This window comes from Lipophrys pholis (assembly GCF_963383615.2).
Source record: "Lipophrys pholis genome assembly, chromosome: 21".
In the NCBI taxonomy this organism is placed as follows: domain Eukaryota; kingdom Metazoa; phylum Chordata; class Actinopteri; order Blenniiformes; family Blenniidae; genus Lipophrys; species Lipophrys pholis.
The window spans coordinates 16,017,245-16,037,792 of NC_137649.1; the positions used below are offsets into that span (position 1 = coordinate 16,017,245).

Consider the following 20,548-nt stretch of genomic DNA (forward strand, 5'->3'; position numbering starts at 1 on the left):
TTGTAACTTGTCCCTCCCCGTCACAGCAGAGCTCTCGTTTTCCACTCTGACCTTTGCGCACACATCAGCCCAGCGTTGAGCATCTGCACCACATAAACAATGGAAACCCTCCAATAAAACCATCAGAGAACACACTCAGATTAGAAAAGGTACTCCTCACTTTTAACCTCCTCACACAGGGAGGATTCGGAGGCTGGAAGCACAAAGGAATCCCTACAAATGTCAATATATGATGTAGTGTTCAGGGTGAAGCAGCAGGTCAGATCACTTTATGGCTGTGCTTAGACACATGAATCATGGCAGTGATTGGCCAGAAGATGGCACAATACAGTTGAGACTGCAGGACAACGTTTTTAATATTGTGTGTGTGTGATGACAAAGCACTTTAAAGCAGGGGTCTCTTTCTCCAGCTGAGCTGGGGGCCACTTCACTGTTTGATTACTACAAAATAAATGCTCCTTTATTTCTCTATAAAAGTTTTGTATTATTATTTTAAGTATAATATATTAAAACTCAAATTAGGAGGTGCAGATCTTCTCCTTAATTGTTGAATACCTGATTGAAAGATGTCAATAATAGACAAATTAATAGGTACTATTTTATTATTACATTTCTGCTGCTGGTGAGAATCCTTGAAAAGGAAAACTGTCAAACTTGACTTCATCCTTTAAAAAATGTTAATGTGTGGAACAACATGAGAACAAATCTGAAAACATGATGGTGCAATTAAATTATCAAACGTGGAAGAAAACAAATGGGAGCAAAAATTAAACGTCAATATAATCCATTTAAAAATAACGCATGCCATTTATATATATTTCGCCCTTCACTCTCTTCAGACAATTTAAACAAAGTAAACGTAACTAAAACTTACAAAAGGTTGTTTTGTTTTTCAGCGATCAGCTGGTCCTGCTGAGGTCTGTGAAAAGCCAGGAACAGGGAAAGCACACAGGAAACTGATGACCTCTCCCCACTGAAAGATTGTTTCCTGGAGGAACACACTGGAAACGTCTGTATGGAACTTCAGCTGACATCCAGACTGAACAGCATCTTCCTCCCATTAACTGGTGGAACTTCAGCTAACATCCCTCTGATCTAATTTAATATTTTTATTCTCCTTGATAGATATTCAAGTGATTCCTAATCTGCTCTTCCAATATCTTAAACCCAAACCATTAAACTCTTGAAAGCATAAATGAGTTGGTTCCAAAACACCAACATTCCAGTGAAATGATCATGAGATCACTATCTTTATATTGACAGCTGAGATTCTTAACCGGGGTGGAGGAAGTCCAGGAATGAACACCTGAGGGCTGAAACTACATCTCATGTAGTCCGTAGCACGTTTTCCCGGAATTCTGCATATTTTTCAGTGAGTCCAAACACAACACAATGTGCCCTCTTTTAGTGATGCTCATGTGAAAAAGTCTGATTTGTTCGTTCAGTGAATGTTTGTAATCTTAGTTTTTCCAGATGTAAATGAACTTAAACCAATAAACTTTAAAACGTCCACACACAGTTTGCCCTTGAGGAATAAACGTTTGTTAGCCACTGCAGGGTAAAACTTCATTTCTCATTTTATTTATTTAAGTTGGCTGAAAGCCACCAACATGAAAAAACCTTTACAAGTTTGATATGACAAAAGTAAATGTGAGTAATGATGAGTGGCAAAAGTTTCACCCTAAAAAGCATTTCTTCCTTTATTACTATTCCCAACACTCCAGGACTGACTCATGGTTGCTAGGAAACCAGTAACAGTGTGGCCTTAAATGCACAGCAGACCGTCTCATTGTGTTCGCTTTACCCTGCAGACCGCTCACCTTTTGGTGACCTTGGAAGGATCCAATGCCTTCATTTGCATCAGCCTTGGACTTGTAATGTATGTATGTATGTGCGAGTGATAAAAATGGGGTTTAAACTTTGATTCAGTTATTTGGTTGTTGTAATTTACCTAAACCAGGTGTTCGGTGCATTAAAAGTCCTTTCTGGGGTTTTTGTTAGACATTAGACCTGAATTCGTTGCTGTCTAAGTATTTCAGAGTTTTATAAATGCGAAAAAACCTGTTCTTAATGTCAGTGAGTCTAAATATGTTGAACAGAAATCCATACATTTTGCAGTGTTCCCATACAGGTCCTGTTTGTTTGCTCTTAATTGTGACGAGAAAAGAGATGAGATTTTCACCTTTGTTTTAGTGCAAAGAAGTATGAGATCTCAATTTGTCCAAACCGGCAGGTCGGTCACGCCTCGGCAACACCAGCTGATGAAAGGAGTCGTCCACCACAAGAAGACGTTTCTGATGAAGATGGAAGAATCCAGTTGAAACATGTCAAAGGTATGTTGCAAAAATGTACTTGTCCGAAGAGAAGAAAGAGAAAATGCTTATAAACAAACTAAAGGCATAATGAACTTCTGCAATACTGCAACGGGACGAGATTGAACCATGTGGTGAGAGACATCTCTGACACGCACTGTAGCAAACTGGGTTCATGCTCGATATCAATATTTCATGATCTGGAAAAATAGACTCCGTCTCTTTTTTTTCCGGCTGCTGGACAAAAATTCACCGTCATGAAAAGAATCCTATTACATTTTTGTACAGGGAAGTTAAAGACGAGTGGCCTTGGGATATCTTAGCATATCACAAATCTCTGACCAAACGTTTGCCATGGTGCAAGTTGCACTCAGGAGGAATACATGAACTCGAACACCAATGGATTGATTGACTATTCTGAGCAGAAGAAATGTACACATTGACAAATATCACCACCCAACTTCTGCAATGCTCTCAACCTGTGCAGACGGTCACAGAGAGTCCAGAATATCCACATGCACTTCCCTTTTCCTCACAGTCATTCACTTTCTTTCTCACTGTATTTCTCGGCTGCTGGTTCCCATGGTAACAGACAGCTCCAGACAGACTGTCTCTTCTTGACAAGTGCGACATGCAGAGCTACAAAGTCCGTATACGGTGAAGCAGGTCACGACAACTCTGCAGGGCACGGCAGCCTCCGTCACCAGGAATGTCGAGGCATTGTGTCAAACTGTCGCCTCGCTCGTAGTTAAAGCAGATTTTGATAACTTCTGTTGATGCTTGCTGAGTTCATCCACCTCTCTGCTGAGCTGAACTCTGTGAAAGTCTTCCATAGTTCAGGGGGAAAAGGATGACTTCTCATTTTGCAGCGGCTTTGTTTCCCCTTGATATCAGACCCTGCCTGTCAGAATCGATGCTTGTAAAAGCCCTTCAGCTTCAATCACATCACTGCAGAGTGCTTCTACATTAATCTAATCGTCCTTCTATGGACACCTGCACGAGCACAGACGTGCACACGCCCGGTTCAGTCCACTCACAAAATTCATTATGGTGACTGGTGACAATATATTCATACAGCTTCCTCTAAGGTATTACAAAATACAAAACCTCATCAATGGATTCCATGTGATGGAGTGTAGTAGTTCTCAACCTGGGGTGTGAGACGCCATTATATAGGCAATATAGAGATCAAATAAGGCCTGGGACTACTTTGAGGTTGGTCAGCATTACATTCACACATATCAAAGAAAACAATGAAAATGCAGTGAAGTTTCTACCAGTGGCTGCGTTTTCCAGCATTACGCATCACTCATAGACTGAAATCCGGAGAGGAAATGGGTTGTCTGGATGTCTGGATCTCCAAACCTATGAAAAACAGAATGGTCACCCATATTGTAATTTGAGAAAAATATATATTTTTCAATCCTGACAACATAACTAAAAGGTAGTTTGGAAATTGTTACATGTTGTGACTAAGCTGGGACCTTAAAGTGTTAAAGTCATTCTTTACCATCGGACGACAAACCCTGCATGTGGAAAGAAGAAAGAAACAGAAGGAGGTAATGGATGTTCTGACGAAACAGTGGATGGAAAGTTTTGGTCTAAAAAACTGTGACGGACGTGTGGATAAGAGCAATTAGGCTTTGTGCAAAATATGCAGCCAAAGGTTTAATTATCACCAAAGCAATTTAAATCCCCTCCATGCTATGAATGCAGGCATGAATCCCAGAGCTGAAGTTAAAGTTATACAACCATATTCACTGGATAATAAATTGTCCTTTTTGTTTTTGTTGTTGTTGTTGTTTGTTGTTTGCCTGGTTACATGACTTATATTAGGAAGTGACTGGTATTGTATATCAGAGTGTACAAGTACATGCAATTTGGTACCATAGTAATGTTACACCAGTACAAATGAAATACCCAATCTGATTGTTGCCCAATAAAGCAACACAGCAGAATTTTGGATAAAAATTAGATAAACAAAATAAATAAAAACACCAACTGTCTGCCACCAATCTGCATGTCCTCCTTTGGACAGAACTCCATTGCAAAAGAGATTTTCATCTCATTTTGACTTCCAGGTTGCACGCACACCCACACACACACTGATCTGATTGAGTAGAAGCAGTAGTGAGGAGGGATGATTTCATCGGGAAACGTTGAGAGGATGATGTCAGATTTTAAATCAGGGCTCTGTGTTTATGTGTTTACAGACCACGAGGACCAGCAGGACCGTGGGGCTTTTGTTTAAGACGTATCTCAGGCGAAGGGTTTGAGAAACCCTTCAAAATACTTGCGATACTGCTTCAAATTGAACATGTGGTGAGCCGCATCTGCTTTCTTGTTTGTCATGTTTTGGCCTGCAGAGATTTCCCACTTTCATTTCCACACTATCTCTCCTCATCCTGGTTTCCAGCGACTCTCATGTTCTCTAAAACCTGCAATCCTTCACACAGCTCCTCTCCAGCATTTTTCCCAACTCCCATGGGTGTTTCCGCTCTGCTCCCATCCCTCACTTGGTCTTCCCTCACTCCCTTTCCATCTATTTTTTCCTTCTGCTGCGGTCCTCCCTCTTATCTTTGTTCCTCACTAAAATAATCTGTTTGATCTTTTTTTTTTTTTCTCCCACCTCCTCCGCTCTCCTCCTCCTGCCCCCCCCCCCCCCCCCCCCCACACACACACACTCCTCACTGTCTTTTCTCTCCGCGATGATCTCATTTCCAGTATGTGTGTGATGCTTAATGTCACACACACATGCACTTACCGGCAAGGGGGGGAGGCTGTAAAGGAGGAGAGGAGAGGGAGAGGGAGAGGAGGAGAGCGACAGCGACACACCCCAATGTGCCCTCATGCCTTCCTCTCTTTCTCTCTCTCAGCATGGTGACATCATGTAGGCTGTGTGAGCTGAATACAAGATCAATGACCATCAACATCACAGCTTTTTACACACCGAGGGTCTCATTTTTCTCTCCTGCTTTTAACTTATCTTCCCAGCTGGTTTCATTTGTACCATTTCTCTCGTAATTTGGTGTCAGATATTCCAATATAGCTTAAAACTGCTTACAGGGTGTGGTCGAACAATTATAATCTGCAGCGGGGTGGCTGGAGGGATCTACTATCTATCCTCTAGAGAATAAACTTTATTCCCTCCTACTTTGATTGAAGCTGTTTCACCAGTAAACCGAACAAAACACTGTTAAAGATCTGTTTTCAGCCTTGAGGCACTAAATGAAATAAATAAATCACTATATACATGCATTTTATATCAAAAAAGTCTAAAAGCATAAAACAGCAAATATTACACAGTGTTTCACTATTTAGAGTTAAAAAAAACAACAACAATATGACTGGATGTCATTGAAAAGCTCTCACAATCATTTTTCCCTCAACAGGAACAGAAACAATTACCATATATGGTTAATTACCTTAAAAAGGGTTCAAATTAGGGGTGTGAATCAATTAGAAAATCAACCCATTAATTGCAAATCTGACTGCTATGAAATTAGAATAATTGATAAATTTGTGAACTTGTAAACAAAATCACAATTTCAATGCTCAGAAATTGTTTTTATTCAAAATATATTGACTTTAGTGCTGGTTGTTGGATTAATGTGCCCTCAGGAGATTATATCAGCTTTGTAAATAACTTTATTCTTCTCCAATAACCAGTAACTTCCTATAGTAAAATCGTCTATTTGATAGCGTGTCACTCTTTTCCTGAGATAGCAGCAGTAGCATTGGTCACAGGAAGTGGAAATGTCATAGATAGGTCGTCACATCAAACTAAGTGCTTTTTTAAAAATGCATTAAATTAAAAAGAAAGTTCTAAAAGGTTAGCATTACATATTTTCAAGGCTTAGTTTAAACCCAAGCACTTCAGAGCCGCCATTTTTGATAGAGAGTAAAAGTCATACTCTGACTATGAGATGATACGAGATAAAAGCATCAGGAAAATGTTTAACTGTAAGTAACATTAACATGAACTTGTATGTTTGTTATGGAATTCGTGTAAACAGGACCTGATATCAGCATCGGGCGGATTAAACATGACAGTTATCTGCACAAACGTGTCTCCTGAAAGACTGCACCGAGGATCATGTCCAAATAGCACAGACTAGCCAAGACTAGTCATAAATATGGAATATTGGGTGTGTGAACAAAGCGCAATGTGATTTAGTACCTTTTACCTTGTTTGATAAGGTAAAAGGTACTAAATCTTTGTAAGCGCAACCGAGCTCAGGGTTCAGCAGAAACACTGCTGTTATTGTGATGAGACTCATATCCTCAGCTGGCCCCCCACAACTTTTATTTACAGAGTTTATTATTGGATATTTTCTGTGTTTAGACCTCAAATGTTGAGTTTGTGGCCAATCCTCTCCCATGTTTGTTGCTATTGTTGTTGTTGTTGTTGTTGTTGTTTTATGCAATTTAGCACATTTAATGCAACATCTTAGTAAATCAGGCCCTTTGGTCAGACGTTCCACTGCAGATTGATGCATACGTATCTGTGCGGGGATACAAAACAATAAGGGATTTAATTTTGGCACATGCACTTAAAGCTTGTTACTGTTGATGTAGGGAAAATGTGTTGAAATAAACTTTAAAATGAATGAATAGGACATGGCGTGACCAGTGCATCTCTTCCTCCATGTTCCTGTATTTACAGTTTAAATCTAAATAATTTAGTGTCCTCTGCTTTTTAGCTCGGCCCCCCTGCTGAGGCAGACACACACACACACACACACACACATACACACACACACACACACACTAATTTTCCACCCTTACTTCTCTGAACTCTCTCTCATGCATGATGTACGTTTGTGCGCACGCATCCAGTCACACACTCCTGCAGCATGTAATAAAAGACTCCCCCACCCACTATCCACCACCCACCTCCCACCCTGCGGTACAGCACAAAGGGGCCGACGGCCCTCCCCCCATCCTTCCTCCCTGCACCCATTGGACGAGGGCCACGGATGCTGGCAGTGTCTCGCACCAATGAGGCGTCTCCATGGTGATGTCATGGAGGCAGCGCTGATGCTGTTGCTGATGCTGTTGCCCGGCGCCTGAATCTGTGCAGCCAGACGGGGAGAACCGGTCCATCACCACCAACACTACGACCGCCACCACCACCACCACCACTACCACCACCATCAGCTCCAGAGGAGAAGACAGGGGACAGAGGGGGGTGAGTCTCCATCACACAAGTTTCACTGCATGAATCCTCCACCTGCGTGGAGCGAAGCGATGGTGGGATACTGATGATGCGGTGGTACCTGCTGAGGCAAAGCCAGAGAGAACTCAGTGTACCCTGCAATTGAATACCGTGAAACCACTGTCATCTATTATTGATCGTCCATATGTGCCTCCGCGGCTTTGTTTCTGCTTTTTCGGGATGGAGATGGTGTGTGTGTGTGTGTGTGTGTGTGTGTGTGTGTGTGTGTGTGTGTGTGTGTGTGTGTGTGTGTGTGTGTGTGTGTGTGGAATTTGATGTATGTGTAAGAAACATTCAGTTCAAAAACCTGCAGTTTAACAGGCAAAATGCGGAAAATCCAAACTTATCTCGGTCAAAATGTCATAAAAATGTGACAAGCAGTTTTATCTGATCTATTTTCCAGAATTCTTGATGCCTCATCATTTTGAAACTTTAGAATGAAGTTAGAATATAAAAGAAAATACTGGTATTTAAAATAAGCATACTCAGATTTAAATCAGATTTAAAAAGTTAAAAAATAATAATAATTTGTTCTGTACTCATTCTTTATTTCTCGTGTTTGAGTTTGGAAATGTGTAAAAGTAGAAATTAAAGTTTAAAAAAACTTTTATTGAGGCGACTGAAGGGATCAGAGCTCAGTGCTTGTGTGTGAAAAATGAAAACCAGACGTCCCGCTGGTAGAAAATGTGATATCTCAGTTGGCACTAGTGAAAACAAAACCGCTTCAAGCATGAGACAAAAAGTTGTATTTGTGGTTTTGTGAGACCTTTGCAAAGCACGCAGATCATTTCAAATGTCATCTACGACCGGATTGTTTTCCACATGTGATGCCCAGTTTCTCAGTGAAATGTTGGCATTGAACCTTTCTGCAAAACACTGGGATATGTTAACATTTGGAAGCTATTAGCAGTCGTTCTTTTTTTTTTTTTTTTTTACTTGAACTACTTTCAGCACAGAGGGTGCCCTCTAGTGGCTGTTGTGATTACAACAAGAGCAACAGAGAAAATGAAAATCGGATCAGTTAATGGTGGATGGTTGGGGGGATGTAAGAATACTTAATATAAGAAATTTTTTAAAGTATACTTTAAAAAAGCTAATAACTGCTGCTAAACACTTGTATAAAAGACTCAATCAGCTTCCAAAGACGTAAATAAACAGCTAATGATTAGGTTTTGTGTATTTTATTGTTGAAGAAGCACCAGTTAGTTGCACAGTGCTGCTTCATTTTTAGCTTGACGGTGTTTTGATTTGAATTCCCAAAATGTTTCCCAAAATTTAAAACATTTTAGGATGAACTTGTTAAAAGTAAATTAGCAGTGATTGGCTTTTCTATTTTCCATATTGTGAGAAATGTCACCTTCAGCGTATGTGAAGCGTGGGCGTCTCCCGGGACAAAAACCCCATGAATATCATAAAACAGTTGCTATATGAGGGGGGGTAACCTTACTATGACATAGCTGTCAGCAAAATTTGCCTACAACATGACCCTGAATGTTTCTCCTGTGTGGTGAGGCTTTTACAGGCTGACTCCGACCGACAAACGAGAAGTGAAGCTTCCTCACTGCTGCAGGAAGCAGCTCATTGATCTGCAACCTGGGTGGTTTCACAAGATGAGAAGCAGCTGTGTGTGTGTGTGTGTGTGTGTGTGTGTGTGTGTGTGTGTGTGTGTGTGTGTGTGTGTGTGTGTGTGTGTGTGTGTGTGTGTGTGTGTGTGTGTGTGTGTGTGTGTGTGTGTGTGTGTGTGTGTGTGTTGACTACCTGATTAGCATGCATGTACATGTGTGTGTGTGAGAACGTGCCCGGTGTGTCCTTGTGTGTGTGTGTCGGTCCCACCGGGAGCCATGTCAGGGTGGTCAGGTGAGTTTGTGCTGCTCCATATAATGAGGTGTCACTCCTCCTCCACAGTGCTTCCCTCATTAGTACACTCCTCTCTCACTCTCTGCAGCTCACTGATCCTCACGATGGATGGATGGATGGATGGATGGATGGATGGATGGATGGATGGATGGATGGATGGATGGATGGATGTGGCATTCCAATAGTTGTGTGAGCTAAATGTGATTGGTGCCATTATATAATAAATGTCCCTCTGTTGTGTCTTCCTGAAAGGTAAAGAGAAAATTGATGACCTGATTGTGACGCAATTAGTCTCAGTTTACCAGAAACTAAGACTAATAGCAGCGAGCTTGGCTTTACCCTGCAGCAACGTCAAGATGGACAATTGAGAGAAGAACAATTTATGAAACGTCTCATTTGTAAGGAAGTAGCAGGAAATAAAATAGATGTGGATTCGGGCTCTGTTTACACGACAACGTTGCTCCGAGTCAAAGAAAACAGAACTTTTTGAAAAGACTCCGACTCCACCTTCATGTAAACTGGGCAAAAAACTCAACCTTTCCGAAACGCTGCTACTGCTACATCCACAGCATGGCCATAGTAAACAGTTCTTCTGCACATGTAAGTGTAGATGAACAATAACAACAATGGCGACCTCCAGAATGGCGTCACTCCCAGTCTAAATTCCCATGAGACTTTGTAGTTTTACAGTCCAATTTTGTCTGTCCATACGAGTGTCCATTAACTCACCCTTCTTAATGTTAATAGTATCTTGTTCTCTGCACGCAATTGTGTGTGAGATTTCATTACAAAGACAAACAGCACACACTAGTGGCCCAATATGAAAACAACATCGTTTTCAGCGTCCATGTAAATGGGCATCGTTTCCAAAATGTTGATGTGACAACATGAAACTTTTCTGAAACGAAAACTTGAAAGGTTTTGCCTTTTTAAGCCTGATTTACTAAAATCCTGTTTGAAACTGGATTGTTTCCATGGGTGTATCTTGTTGTTCACCCTGGAGTGATTGGCTGGAGATCTACACTGATAAAGGCACAAAATGAAATGTCGTACCACAGTGTTGGAAATGTTGATAGAGGAAGCTATCAAATTTGGCAACAAACAATAAGAAAACAATAGAAACGCAATACGACACAAAATGATTTGTCACAATCCAAACAAGCTGAAAAAAAGATCTTTGAATAAAAGAGCTAAGATGGGGTTAAAATCCTATGTATCTTATATATATTATATGTTATTAAATCTGCAAACAAAAGTCACAGTCAAGGTGAAGAAATTACTCTCATCACAATAATGCCACAATAACATTTCTGCAGGTTTAGTTCCGAATTGTTAGGTAAATGTTTTCAGATTTTATAAATAACATTGCGAGTTTTTACTTGAATTCATCAACTTCTCCCAGTATTTTGCACAATCTGGAACAGGCTTTATATTCCAAATTTATGAGGGCAAATGCATTAAATTGATACACCAGCACCGTACATGTCTGCTCCCAACGTCAGATTTAAACAAGTTGTCATACATGCAGACTTTTAGAGTAGCTTAGCTTAGCATAAATCTTAAAAGCTGAAAGAGAGAGCGAGTCTGACTCTCACATGACAAACAAACCACAAAATCTCCCTTTATACCATTTTTTTTGATCTCATATTCTTTATTATGTTAGACTTTGTCCGTTTGGAATTGTACTGCACATGCAAAAATGTATAACATGCAGACTTAAGAAGTGAAGCCATTGCTACAGTTGCTACAGTTTCAGAGGATGTTTAGCTTTTTACCCGCTTTCATAGCTGAGGGATTTACGATTTCGGTGTCAGATTTTGATCAAAATAAACAGGTGAAGTTTGATAAGGCTAATAATAAGGTTAATGGTTGAAAGGAGTGGATGTACAATTGTGCTGATTTTTGCAACCCCGGCTTTAACTCCAGGGGTGTTGTTAAAACCCCATAATCTGAAACATGTAGCCTATAGACTAAGGCCACATGACAAACTACAGATGCTCCGGAGGCGGATAACCTCTACTGAAGAACAAACAGTTAAATTGAACCGGGTCTTAAATTCTCCAAAACAGAGGGGGCCAGGGATAGCAAGCTAGAAATTATTCATCTCCAAATAAGGACTGTATTTGTTTCCAGCAGGGTCGAGAAAAGACTTTTGTAATCAGCAACATTTTTTGTGGAGGTGAGCATTTCTGCTGTGGGACTGCAGTGATAGATGCAGACGGAGAGGCCCCGATCTGCTAACATCCCGTATTAAACCTGCCAAATTGCAGGCTCATGGAAATTGATTGCTCTTTCCATTTGCATGCGTTTTGCGGGTCAACTGAGAATCACCCTGTGAACAAACAGCAGTATTCAAATGAGGGCGCTGTGTGCGTTAGGCCTGTTTATACAACAACGGTCTGCTGGAAGCGATATGCCTTTTGTTTCCCACGAGGAGCCCCACAAGCTCCGATTTCAATGTGGCACCATGCAGTCAGGGCTGTCGGTCGGGGAACAAATCAAACATATCGGAGCGTTACAGCAAATACATCTGAATTTGGCCAAAATAAACCTTAAAACGTAATATGGGAGGTAATCACAAAGTCAAAGCTGTGGCTTCTGATGGTTTTGTCCGTCCGTCACATCTAATCCTCAGCGCCTCCTTTTGGTAGATCAGCTTCTCCACGTGTGTGGGCTTAATATCAGTTTTACCTGTTTTAGTACGTGCAAGCCTTCAGTAGATCAACTCCGGAGTTTTATGTGCCTCGTCTTGACAAGCTTGGTGCGACGACGCCACGTCCAAAAGCTCAGGTTACAGTTCTGCTTCTAACGTTAAACGTCCGTGAAGTACATTACCCTTCTGAGAGATTGGCATTTAAAAGAATTCCGCTACTGTTGCAGCACTCAGGGATCTCTACTGAAAGAAGCCTGAAGCGTTGAGTGACGGCTACTTTTCTCCGAGACACGACAGGGTGTTTTCCTAAAAATATACTCTTGATTCACAGGGGTGTGTTTCGCGGAGTTTAATCAAAGACCATGTCAACGAGCCGCCTTCTTCAATTCTCACAAGATCAAATTCTCCTGCGAGCAAACAAGAAGTATTCCACAAATCAATGCCTCTGCTGATTGGATTAACCTCAAACATGGAAGGCCATTTTAAATAACTTGATGGAATATGATGTATTTATTTGGTCGCGTTTCATCATCGAGGCTAAAGGGATTTGAAAGTCTCCGTAGCGTTAATGGACGAATCGAGGCTGTTGGTCAGATGTCGATCGGTTGGGTGATGATGAGACCATCTGACGGAGGTGGGGGGATGGAGTGATAGCAGGTGGTGATGAGATCTGGTGGCGTAACGGGCATCAGTGCAGCTTCATTCAAAATGTATTAACTTCAGCGTTAACCCTTTATGGAGAAATACAGTTTCATGTTTCTTCAAAAAGAACTGTTACAAACGAAGAAATTCAACTTTTCTGTCAAAAAAAACCCCAACAACAGTCACATGGAAGCTTTTTGACAACATCCAGTCAGCCTATTCACAGGTTTTTATTGTTAAAAAGGATTTTTGTCCCATAAACAATGTGATAATCCACAATCAGTTTATCACGGAGACATATTTGCTCCTGTGCGGCATATTGCAGCACAGTTTTAGGCACCTTCTGAGCAGGTGGTGTAACAGGCTGCTGCTGGGCTTTGTTATTTATACCACCCTCATTCTTTCCCCGTTTCGTTCCTGCAACTTGTCTAAAATTTACAGCTGCTTGTCCGGTTTGCACCGGTGCTGTGATTCATTCCTGCGAAACACACAGGAGGCTAAGGAGAAAGAGAGAAAGAAAGAAAGAATGATGCTCCCCAGTTCTTTAAATAAATGAGCTTTACTTGGATCTTTGCTGGGCAGACGGATAAGAAGTGTTTGGATAGTTGGACGGCTGCTTTCCAGTCATGTCCTGAAAGAGAAAGTTTCATTACGTCTCTCAAAGCAAATTTGTCTCCTTTAACAACCAGTTGAGCATTGCCATCGTTGTTTTTATATTTACAGACACACAAAACACCGGGGCCCTTCAGTGAATCTGCTAAACATGGATTCTGATCACATTATAAAGGGGCTGGCAGTGGATCGGTTGGTGCAGCAGGTTGTCTTTCAATCACAAGATTAGAGGTTCAACATCTCCCCTTTGTCCACATACATTAAAACTCAAAGTACTGCCAATGGATGGTTGAGCACCTTTCACTGCTTCATTTCATCTTTAGTGTGTGAGAACAGGTGACTGTTACTAACAGTGTGAAGCCCTTTGAGAGAAATAAAACAGTCCGTTCATCATTCTGCCGTAAACAGCTTTACACCATCTTCGCCAATCCAATCATACCTTCTGTCACACGATTCCTCTGAAAGAAATCCAAAATAAATGTTTGTGCTTTGCGCCACACTTAGAGTGTGACCCCTAGTGGATGAATCACAAACAGCAGTTATTTCTGTCGCGAGGTCACACTGCGTGCTGGACTAAACCTTCTTGTTTTTGGCTCGTTTTTGTCCAAATTTATCGCCCCCCATTGACTAGTGAGTAGCTGGTAAAGGCCAGACTGGTAATAGCTGACTGCTGGAGCTGTGGCTGCTGGATTTCTCAATAAGATAAATAAATCTTGCGCAAAATTCTAAGCCGATCCAACAAATATAAACAAAATACCACAGTGGTGAAACTCATGTCTCCTGTTCTGGGGGTGGATACCCCCGACTGAGGACCAGATGAAGTGTGGGTGATTCCACTAATAAAAGCTTTAGGCCATGAAAAACGGGCGTGGGAATAACAGCGCTACCTTATTCAACCACCAGCCGGGTGGCTGCAGTGAGCGCTACATCAATGCACACAACCTTTGCATTGATGCATTGATGCACTGATGCACTGAGCGGCTGGTTAGAAGTCTGGCTGCAGCAGGATTTTACTGCGCCACCCCCCACTCCCGTCTCTTGCATTCCTCCCATTGGCCTCATAGCAGACAGGATCATTTGAATTGATTTCAGTTCATTTGCTTTTCTTTGAGGTCTCTTCATATCACCGCCAAATAAGAATTATTTCAAGACCAACGAAAAACCGAAGACTGTCTCAGTGATGAGGACTTTGGGTCAGGAAACCTGTGTGATGACCTCTACTGAAACTTACTTAGTAAGAATCATCTTTAATTTATGCACACGTTGGGTTTCCATGGAGAGTATTAAACGCTACATCAGTGCGGCCGTTGCCCTTCGCTCTGATGTTGGTGGAATTAAACCGTAACCGGCAGCTCGGGCGCTCTGCAGTGTTCCATCTTGCTGATTGTCTCCCCAGCCTCTGCGCCTCGCGCTCACTGTTTGACCTTTGTTTTAAAGCTGCTTCATTCACGCCCTCCTCCCTTTCTCTCTGTGTCGCATCTCTCTGGCAGAGTGAGACGGATCTTCAGCATCCCCGGAGAGTCGCATACGCAGTGAGAAGATGACGCTGGCAGGTAAATGCAGTCGCAGCAAAAAAAAAAAAAAAAAAAAAAAAGCCCTTTGCCATCCCACCCCTCCCTTTTTCTACTTCCTCTCCACTACTCAGCAGAACTGAACACCTGTGTCATGCGTCGTGTCATCATCTTACCCGTTATCGTAACAGATTGAGCGTGACCAGTCTCTGTCAGTGAAAAGGACATCATTGGGGGGGGGGGGGGGCTTGAACGCTTATTCATTGCCCAGTTTGAGTCAACAAATTATGTGTCCTCAGCCTATAAAGAGAAGGTCAAAGAGCTCCCCCTGGTGTCTCTGTTCTGTTCCTGCTTCAATCCACGCACTGCAGAACAACCCACCTACAAGGCAGAAGGTAAGACAGTCCCCAACCAGGAAACTAGATCACGCCAAGGTATTGATTGATTAAGTTGCGTTTGAACCGGCTTGATAAACGTCCCACAGATGCGGTGGACCTCGGCTGGTGCGTCATCAAAGATGTGGAAGTGATCGAGCTGAACAAGAGAGCTTCGGGCCAGGCCTTCGAGGTCATCCTCAAGCCCCCTTCCTTCGATGGCGTGCCAGAGCTCAATACCTCAATGCCGCAACGCCGCGATCCCTCCCTGGAGGAGATCCAGAAGAAGCTGGAGGCGGCCGAGGATAGGCGAAAGGTGAAGGGGGGGGGTGGTGGGTGGAGGTGGTATCATCATGACAACCAGGAATCTAACCGTGATAGCAGCCCCCAGCTATTTGTGTCCAGCTCAGGCATTGTCAAACATCTGGTCCACGGCCTTTGTTGGCCGAGTGATTTATCAGCCCAGGAGGGGTGGGGGGGAGAGAAGAAGGTGGAAACGGATGAAAGGAGCGAGCGAGCGGCGGACTGGACGGAGGGGAAAGGGAGGAAAGGTGGGAGGATGAAAAGAGGGACATGAAAGTACAAGGACAGCCGAGCAAGGTCGGGAACACAATGGCTCATATTCATCAAGAAGAGAGGACAGAAGAGAGGGGGGGAGGAGGGGAAAGGTGAGGACAGAGTTTAAAGAACAGATCCGGCCAAAGACTACGCAATGCAACGTCAGGCTAGCAGACGGTTGCTTTTCTCACATTAGGGAAATTGTATGAAAAAGGCGTTAAAGAGTTAAAACTTATAATATAAAAACATTTCCTGACGCAAAGGTCACAGTGGCAGTAAGCTGAAATTAAAGTTTAAACAACTAGGTTTTGATTAATAACCTGTTAACATGCAAACATTTCACACTGACTCCAATTTTTTATTTTTTAAATGTCTTGCATGTTAATACTCTTTGATGTGCACATATGTCATGTAAGATGAGCAGTATAAGGAGGTCAGAGGTCAATAGGTAACGTTAACCCAGTGCAGCAGTCTGAAACCTATTTGATCCCAAGAGAAACTTTTGATACTTTCTACTTGGAGCCACAAAATGTCTTTAATGTTTAAAAGTAGAACACACAAAATGAATCGCTGTAAAACATTTATTACATTTTTAGCTGTTTTACCCCCTTTCTTAGTGGATTTGGCTGTTTTGTCCATTTTTAGCTGCTTTAGCCAGTTTAGCTTTCAAGCCGTTTTTTCTCATTCAACTGTTTTAGCCTTTTTAGCAATTTTAACTGTTTTTGAATCTTTTTAGCCATTCTAACTCTTTTAGTTGATGTGACAGTTCTTACTTTTTATAGTGGCTTGAGATGTTTTAACCATTTGTTTTAACAGTTATGCCTTCTTATACCATTTGTACCATTTCTTTTACCTTAACTCGTCCTGTTTAACCTTTTAAGCTGTTTTACCTCCTCCAGCCATTTTATATAGGACAAGATATTAAATTACCTTTGTCTAGCTGTTTTAGAGCTTCCAACATAACTGTGTTTCTCTCCACAGATCCTACATACATCTAAATCAGTCTTTGTAGCTTTTGAGAAAATTTAGATTTTCTTGATTTTCATTTAATCGTGGTTAGCTTAGCAAGAGGTGACTTTGGAAAAGCAACACTTGACTTCTGAAGTGAGATAAGAGTATTTCTGAAAGTCACTTCAGAGAAAAGCACAGGATGACTGCAAATAATAGATAAATGAAGCTGGAGTGAAATTACAACAGCTTGAGTTTCCTGACGGATGAGGTCGCAAAACCCTTTCACTGACTTTCTGGCCAGTGATGAATGAGGCTGGTGTCAAATTCCAAAAGCCTGATGTTCAGTGTAATTGGAAATGTTGTTAAGAAAAGGTTTTCCCTGAGGATCAGCAGTCAAGGGGCCTGTTGTAGGACTGTGTATTTTAAAAAGTGCTCAGGAAGGGTGTGTTTTAATGCTCTCTGTCTCCCTCTAGTGCCAGGAGGCCGAGCTGCTGAAGCACCTGGCCGAGAAGAGGGAGCACGAGCGGGAGGTGATCCAGAAGGCCTTTGAGGAGAACAACAACTTCATCAAGAACGCCAAGGAGAAGCTGGAGCAGAAGATGGAGGCCAACAAGGAGAACCGGGAGGCTCTGCTGGCCGCCATGCTGGAGAGGCTGCAGGAGAAGGTAACGCCCAATCCTCACAACATTTGCATCTGCAGAGCTTGACATAAAAATTCTTTTTCCATATATTCATTTGTATTTCATTTTATATTTAAATTTTAGGGGGCAAAATTTTTCTTTTACAGTTATTTTACAGGATTTTTTTCCCACACAACACAAACTTTGTCTCCATATTCTGTTGCATGAAATGCTTTACCTACTGTATTTCTCATTTAACCATCATGTCTGACACCTGTTGGGATATTTAAATATTTTCAGCCCACTGCTCCAAGCACAAGTAGTTAAGGTTAACTATGAATATGACTAGTTAAATGCGGAGAAGGAATTTCTCCAAGTGGGCTCAATAACAGGACATTAAAACTTAAGTTAAGTACCAGATCAAGCAGGATAAGAAGACTGTAGATGTGCTAACTGACCTCTAACCTGCCAGATTCTGCCGGGTAGACCATACCAGGTCATCAATACAGATGTTTACAGGAGAGTTTGCTTGTTCCTTCTGTACTAAAAACTTAAATATTCTTTAAAATGTATTATCTATTTACTTGAGCGATCTGCCAAGCAGATTGCAAACAAGCGGACCTGCAAATAAATCAGTAAATGTGCTTATTTTCTAACTCAAATACCCAAAATGATATTGGAAGATATGCCTTTAAGAGCGAAAATCTTGAGTGCAATTTATACACTTTATCAAAAGCAGTCATTCCGTTTTAATACTGTTCTGTTCACAAGCTACATGCCTGATAATGAATATTAGATGATCCCATAAAAGACTTCTCCACTCCCTGCCGCTTTTGCATAATCAAAGCTTTATGAGTTCTCCGAGCTTTTGTCTCGCTGCGCCGCTGCTGTTTCCTTCATTAATGCGGCTGTATTCTCGTGTTTCTGTGTGTTTTTTTCAGGACAAACACGCCGAGGAAGTGAGGAAGAACAAGGAGATGAAAGAGGAGGCCTGCCGGTAGACGAGAGTGGGAAGGAGCGAGACTGGGAGTTTTAAAATAAAAAGAAAAGATGTCAAAAAACCAGGAAAAAAAGAGAAGAAAAAAAAAAGGAACTCCGCAACTCAAATTAAGAGGAAAAGGCGAGTTTTTCGTATTTGATGTAACGATTCTGAATAAGCTGTACAAAGTTTAGCCGACTCTTGATGTTGATTTTTTTTTTCTAAATGAAAGTGGGTTTAAAAAAAAAAAAGGAAGTGTCAGCTTGAATTTTTTTATTTATTTTTTGGGTGAAAATGTCCCTTAGAGCTCTTCATTTTAGCTTTTTAGCATCAACACCCGAGCTGTGTGTTTTTTTCCTGCGAGACGCTTGGAAACAAACAGTCTCGCAGGTGTAATCCGAACAAAAAGGATTCAATTAAAGTGAACACACAAGTGCTTGTTTAACAGTCAACCAAAAGGCCCCTAGAGGTTTTGAGTCGCAGGATGATTACGTGTGTTTTTGCTCGCCTGCGCCACGAGAACAGCGAAGACAAGCTTCTGCTGTTTATGGAGCAAAAAAAAATCACTCCACCCCCCCCAGTCCACCGCTCTCCTGCGTCGATTCTGGAGTCGTTCGGTCTGAAGCTCGGAAAATCTCCCCCAAACGCTTCATGAATACCAAATAAAGAATGAGTACTTTGTTTGTCTCTCCAGATGCGAAGAGGAAAAGATAATTTGAAGAATAACAGAAAAAAAAAAAAATAAAAAAAGCCTAAAAACTGAGGTCGTTCTGCTGTAATCTGCCGTCTGTGAAACTTTAGCTGTAGTGTAGTCGTAGATCAGTGACATGCATTTGAGCCTCTTAGATTTAGAGCACTGATTGCACTCTTATTTCATTAAGCACAACTCCAAAGCACATATGCATACGGGCAAGACGGTCCATGGTAAAAAAAACAAAAAAACAACAACACCACCACGAGGAGAGGAGTGACAGCAGTTTATAGACAGACGGGGGCGTAGGGGGCGACTCCGAGGGGGCGACTCCGAGGGGGTTTGTGGCAAACCAGCAGTTTCCGTTCGCTTTGGCATGTGTCGCTGTGCTCTTGATTGTCAGTTTGTGATTTACCCGACGAGAGTAAAAAGAGAAGTTCAGTTGTTGAGTCATACTGACTTGATTGAAATGTGTGAGCTGTTTGCACTGTAGCTGGGGGGGTGGGGGGGAGTCGTGATATGGGGGTTTGTACTTGCTGTAACTGTGTGTTGCTGTATATCTTCAAGGCTGGATTGGTTCTCTCTATTTGGCATGGTCAGTAAAAAAAAAACAAAAAAAAACAGCTTGAGTGATTTTCGTCTTCCTGTTTGTCTTTTCTTGCTGAGTCAGCACATTTATAAATTAATACTGTGTGTTATGGGTTATAAGGCCCCGTTTACACGATAACATTTTGAAGTGAAAACGTAAAAACTGTGTTTTGGGTGTACGATTGCGACAACAGTGCTCGGAGCCACCAAAAAAATGCATTTTTTTGAGAGACAGCTCCAACTCTGTCTCCGTGGAAACGATGGAAAATGCAAGTTTTTGAAAACATTGTGTTCGCAGTCCAACTGTCATTCGTCCATAAAAATGTCCATGTAGTCAGTGTTTATACCTTCTTGTTCTCTGCGCGCATGCGTGTGTGATTTCATACCAAACACAACCAATGGCACCCACTAGTGGCCCTACAGGAAAACTACTTCACAAAAAACAAAAATAACCAGAGTCATCATGTAAACAAAGCCTTAATCACACTTTTTTTTTTTTGTTTGTCCAGTCATATGACTTATATATCAAGCTATATTGGGACATACCTCCTGTGACCACTAGATGTCACTGTATGAAAACAGAATGCTGCTACAGTATCACAGAAAACCCTCCATTACTACTGGATTTGACTGACAGAGCAAGAAAAGTGTATTAAAAAAGAAAATCTACATGGCAGAATTTAAAGCAAAACTGATATAAAACGTGCAGCAGAAAGAGTTCAGAGTGTGTGAGAAACTGTTTCCCGGAAACACGGTACATTGCATACATAAAGGCTAGGAAACTCTTAAAATATGTAATTGCAATTATGAAATAAAAAAGTAGTTTAACATTCTATAAACACAGCGAAATCATAAAACATGTAATATTATTTGCTTAAAAATTGTTTCAAGAAATAATTTGCTTTCAACAGCAGAGCTTCTATTACAGAGTTGGAATTAATTTATTTAACAGAAAATTTAGAAAAGACAATAGAAGCACCTT

At 41.5% G+C, this 20,548-nt stretch overlaps 1 protein-coding gene across 1 annotated transcript; it reads left to right on the plus strand.

The window, feature by feature from the left end:
• The first annotated feature begins 7,383 nt into the window (after positions 1 to 7,383).
• On the plus strand, positions 7,384 to 19,016 carry stmn4 (stathmin-like 4). The gene is made up of 6 exons (XM_080491037.1): positions 7,384 to 7,503; positions 14,785 to 14,847; positions 15,105 to 15,200; positions 15,290 to 15,495; positions 17,162 to 17,353; positions 18,250 to 19,016. The coding sequence occupies exons 2-6, from the start codon at positions 14,835 to 14,837 to the stop codon at positions 18,307 to 18,309; spliced, it is 567 nt and encodes a 188-aa protein (XP_080347163.1). The 5' UTR covers positions 7,384 to 7,503; positions 14,785 to 14,834; the 3' UTR covers positions 18,310 to 19,016.
• Positions 19,017 to 20,548: the final 1,532 nt, after the last annotated feature.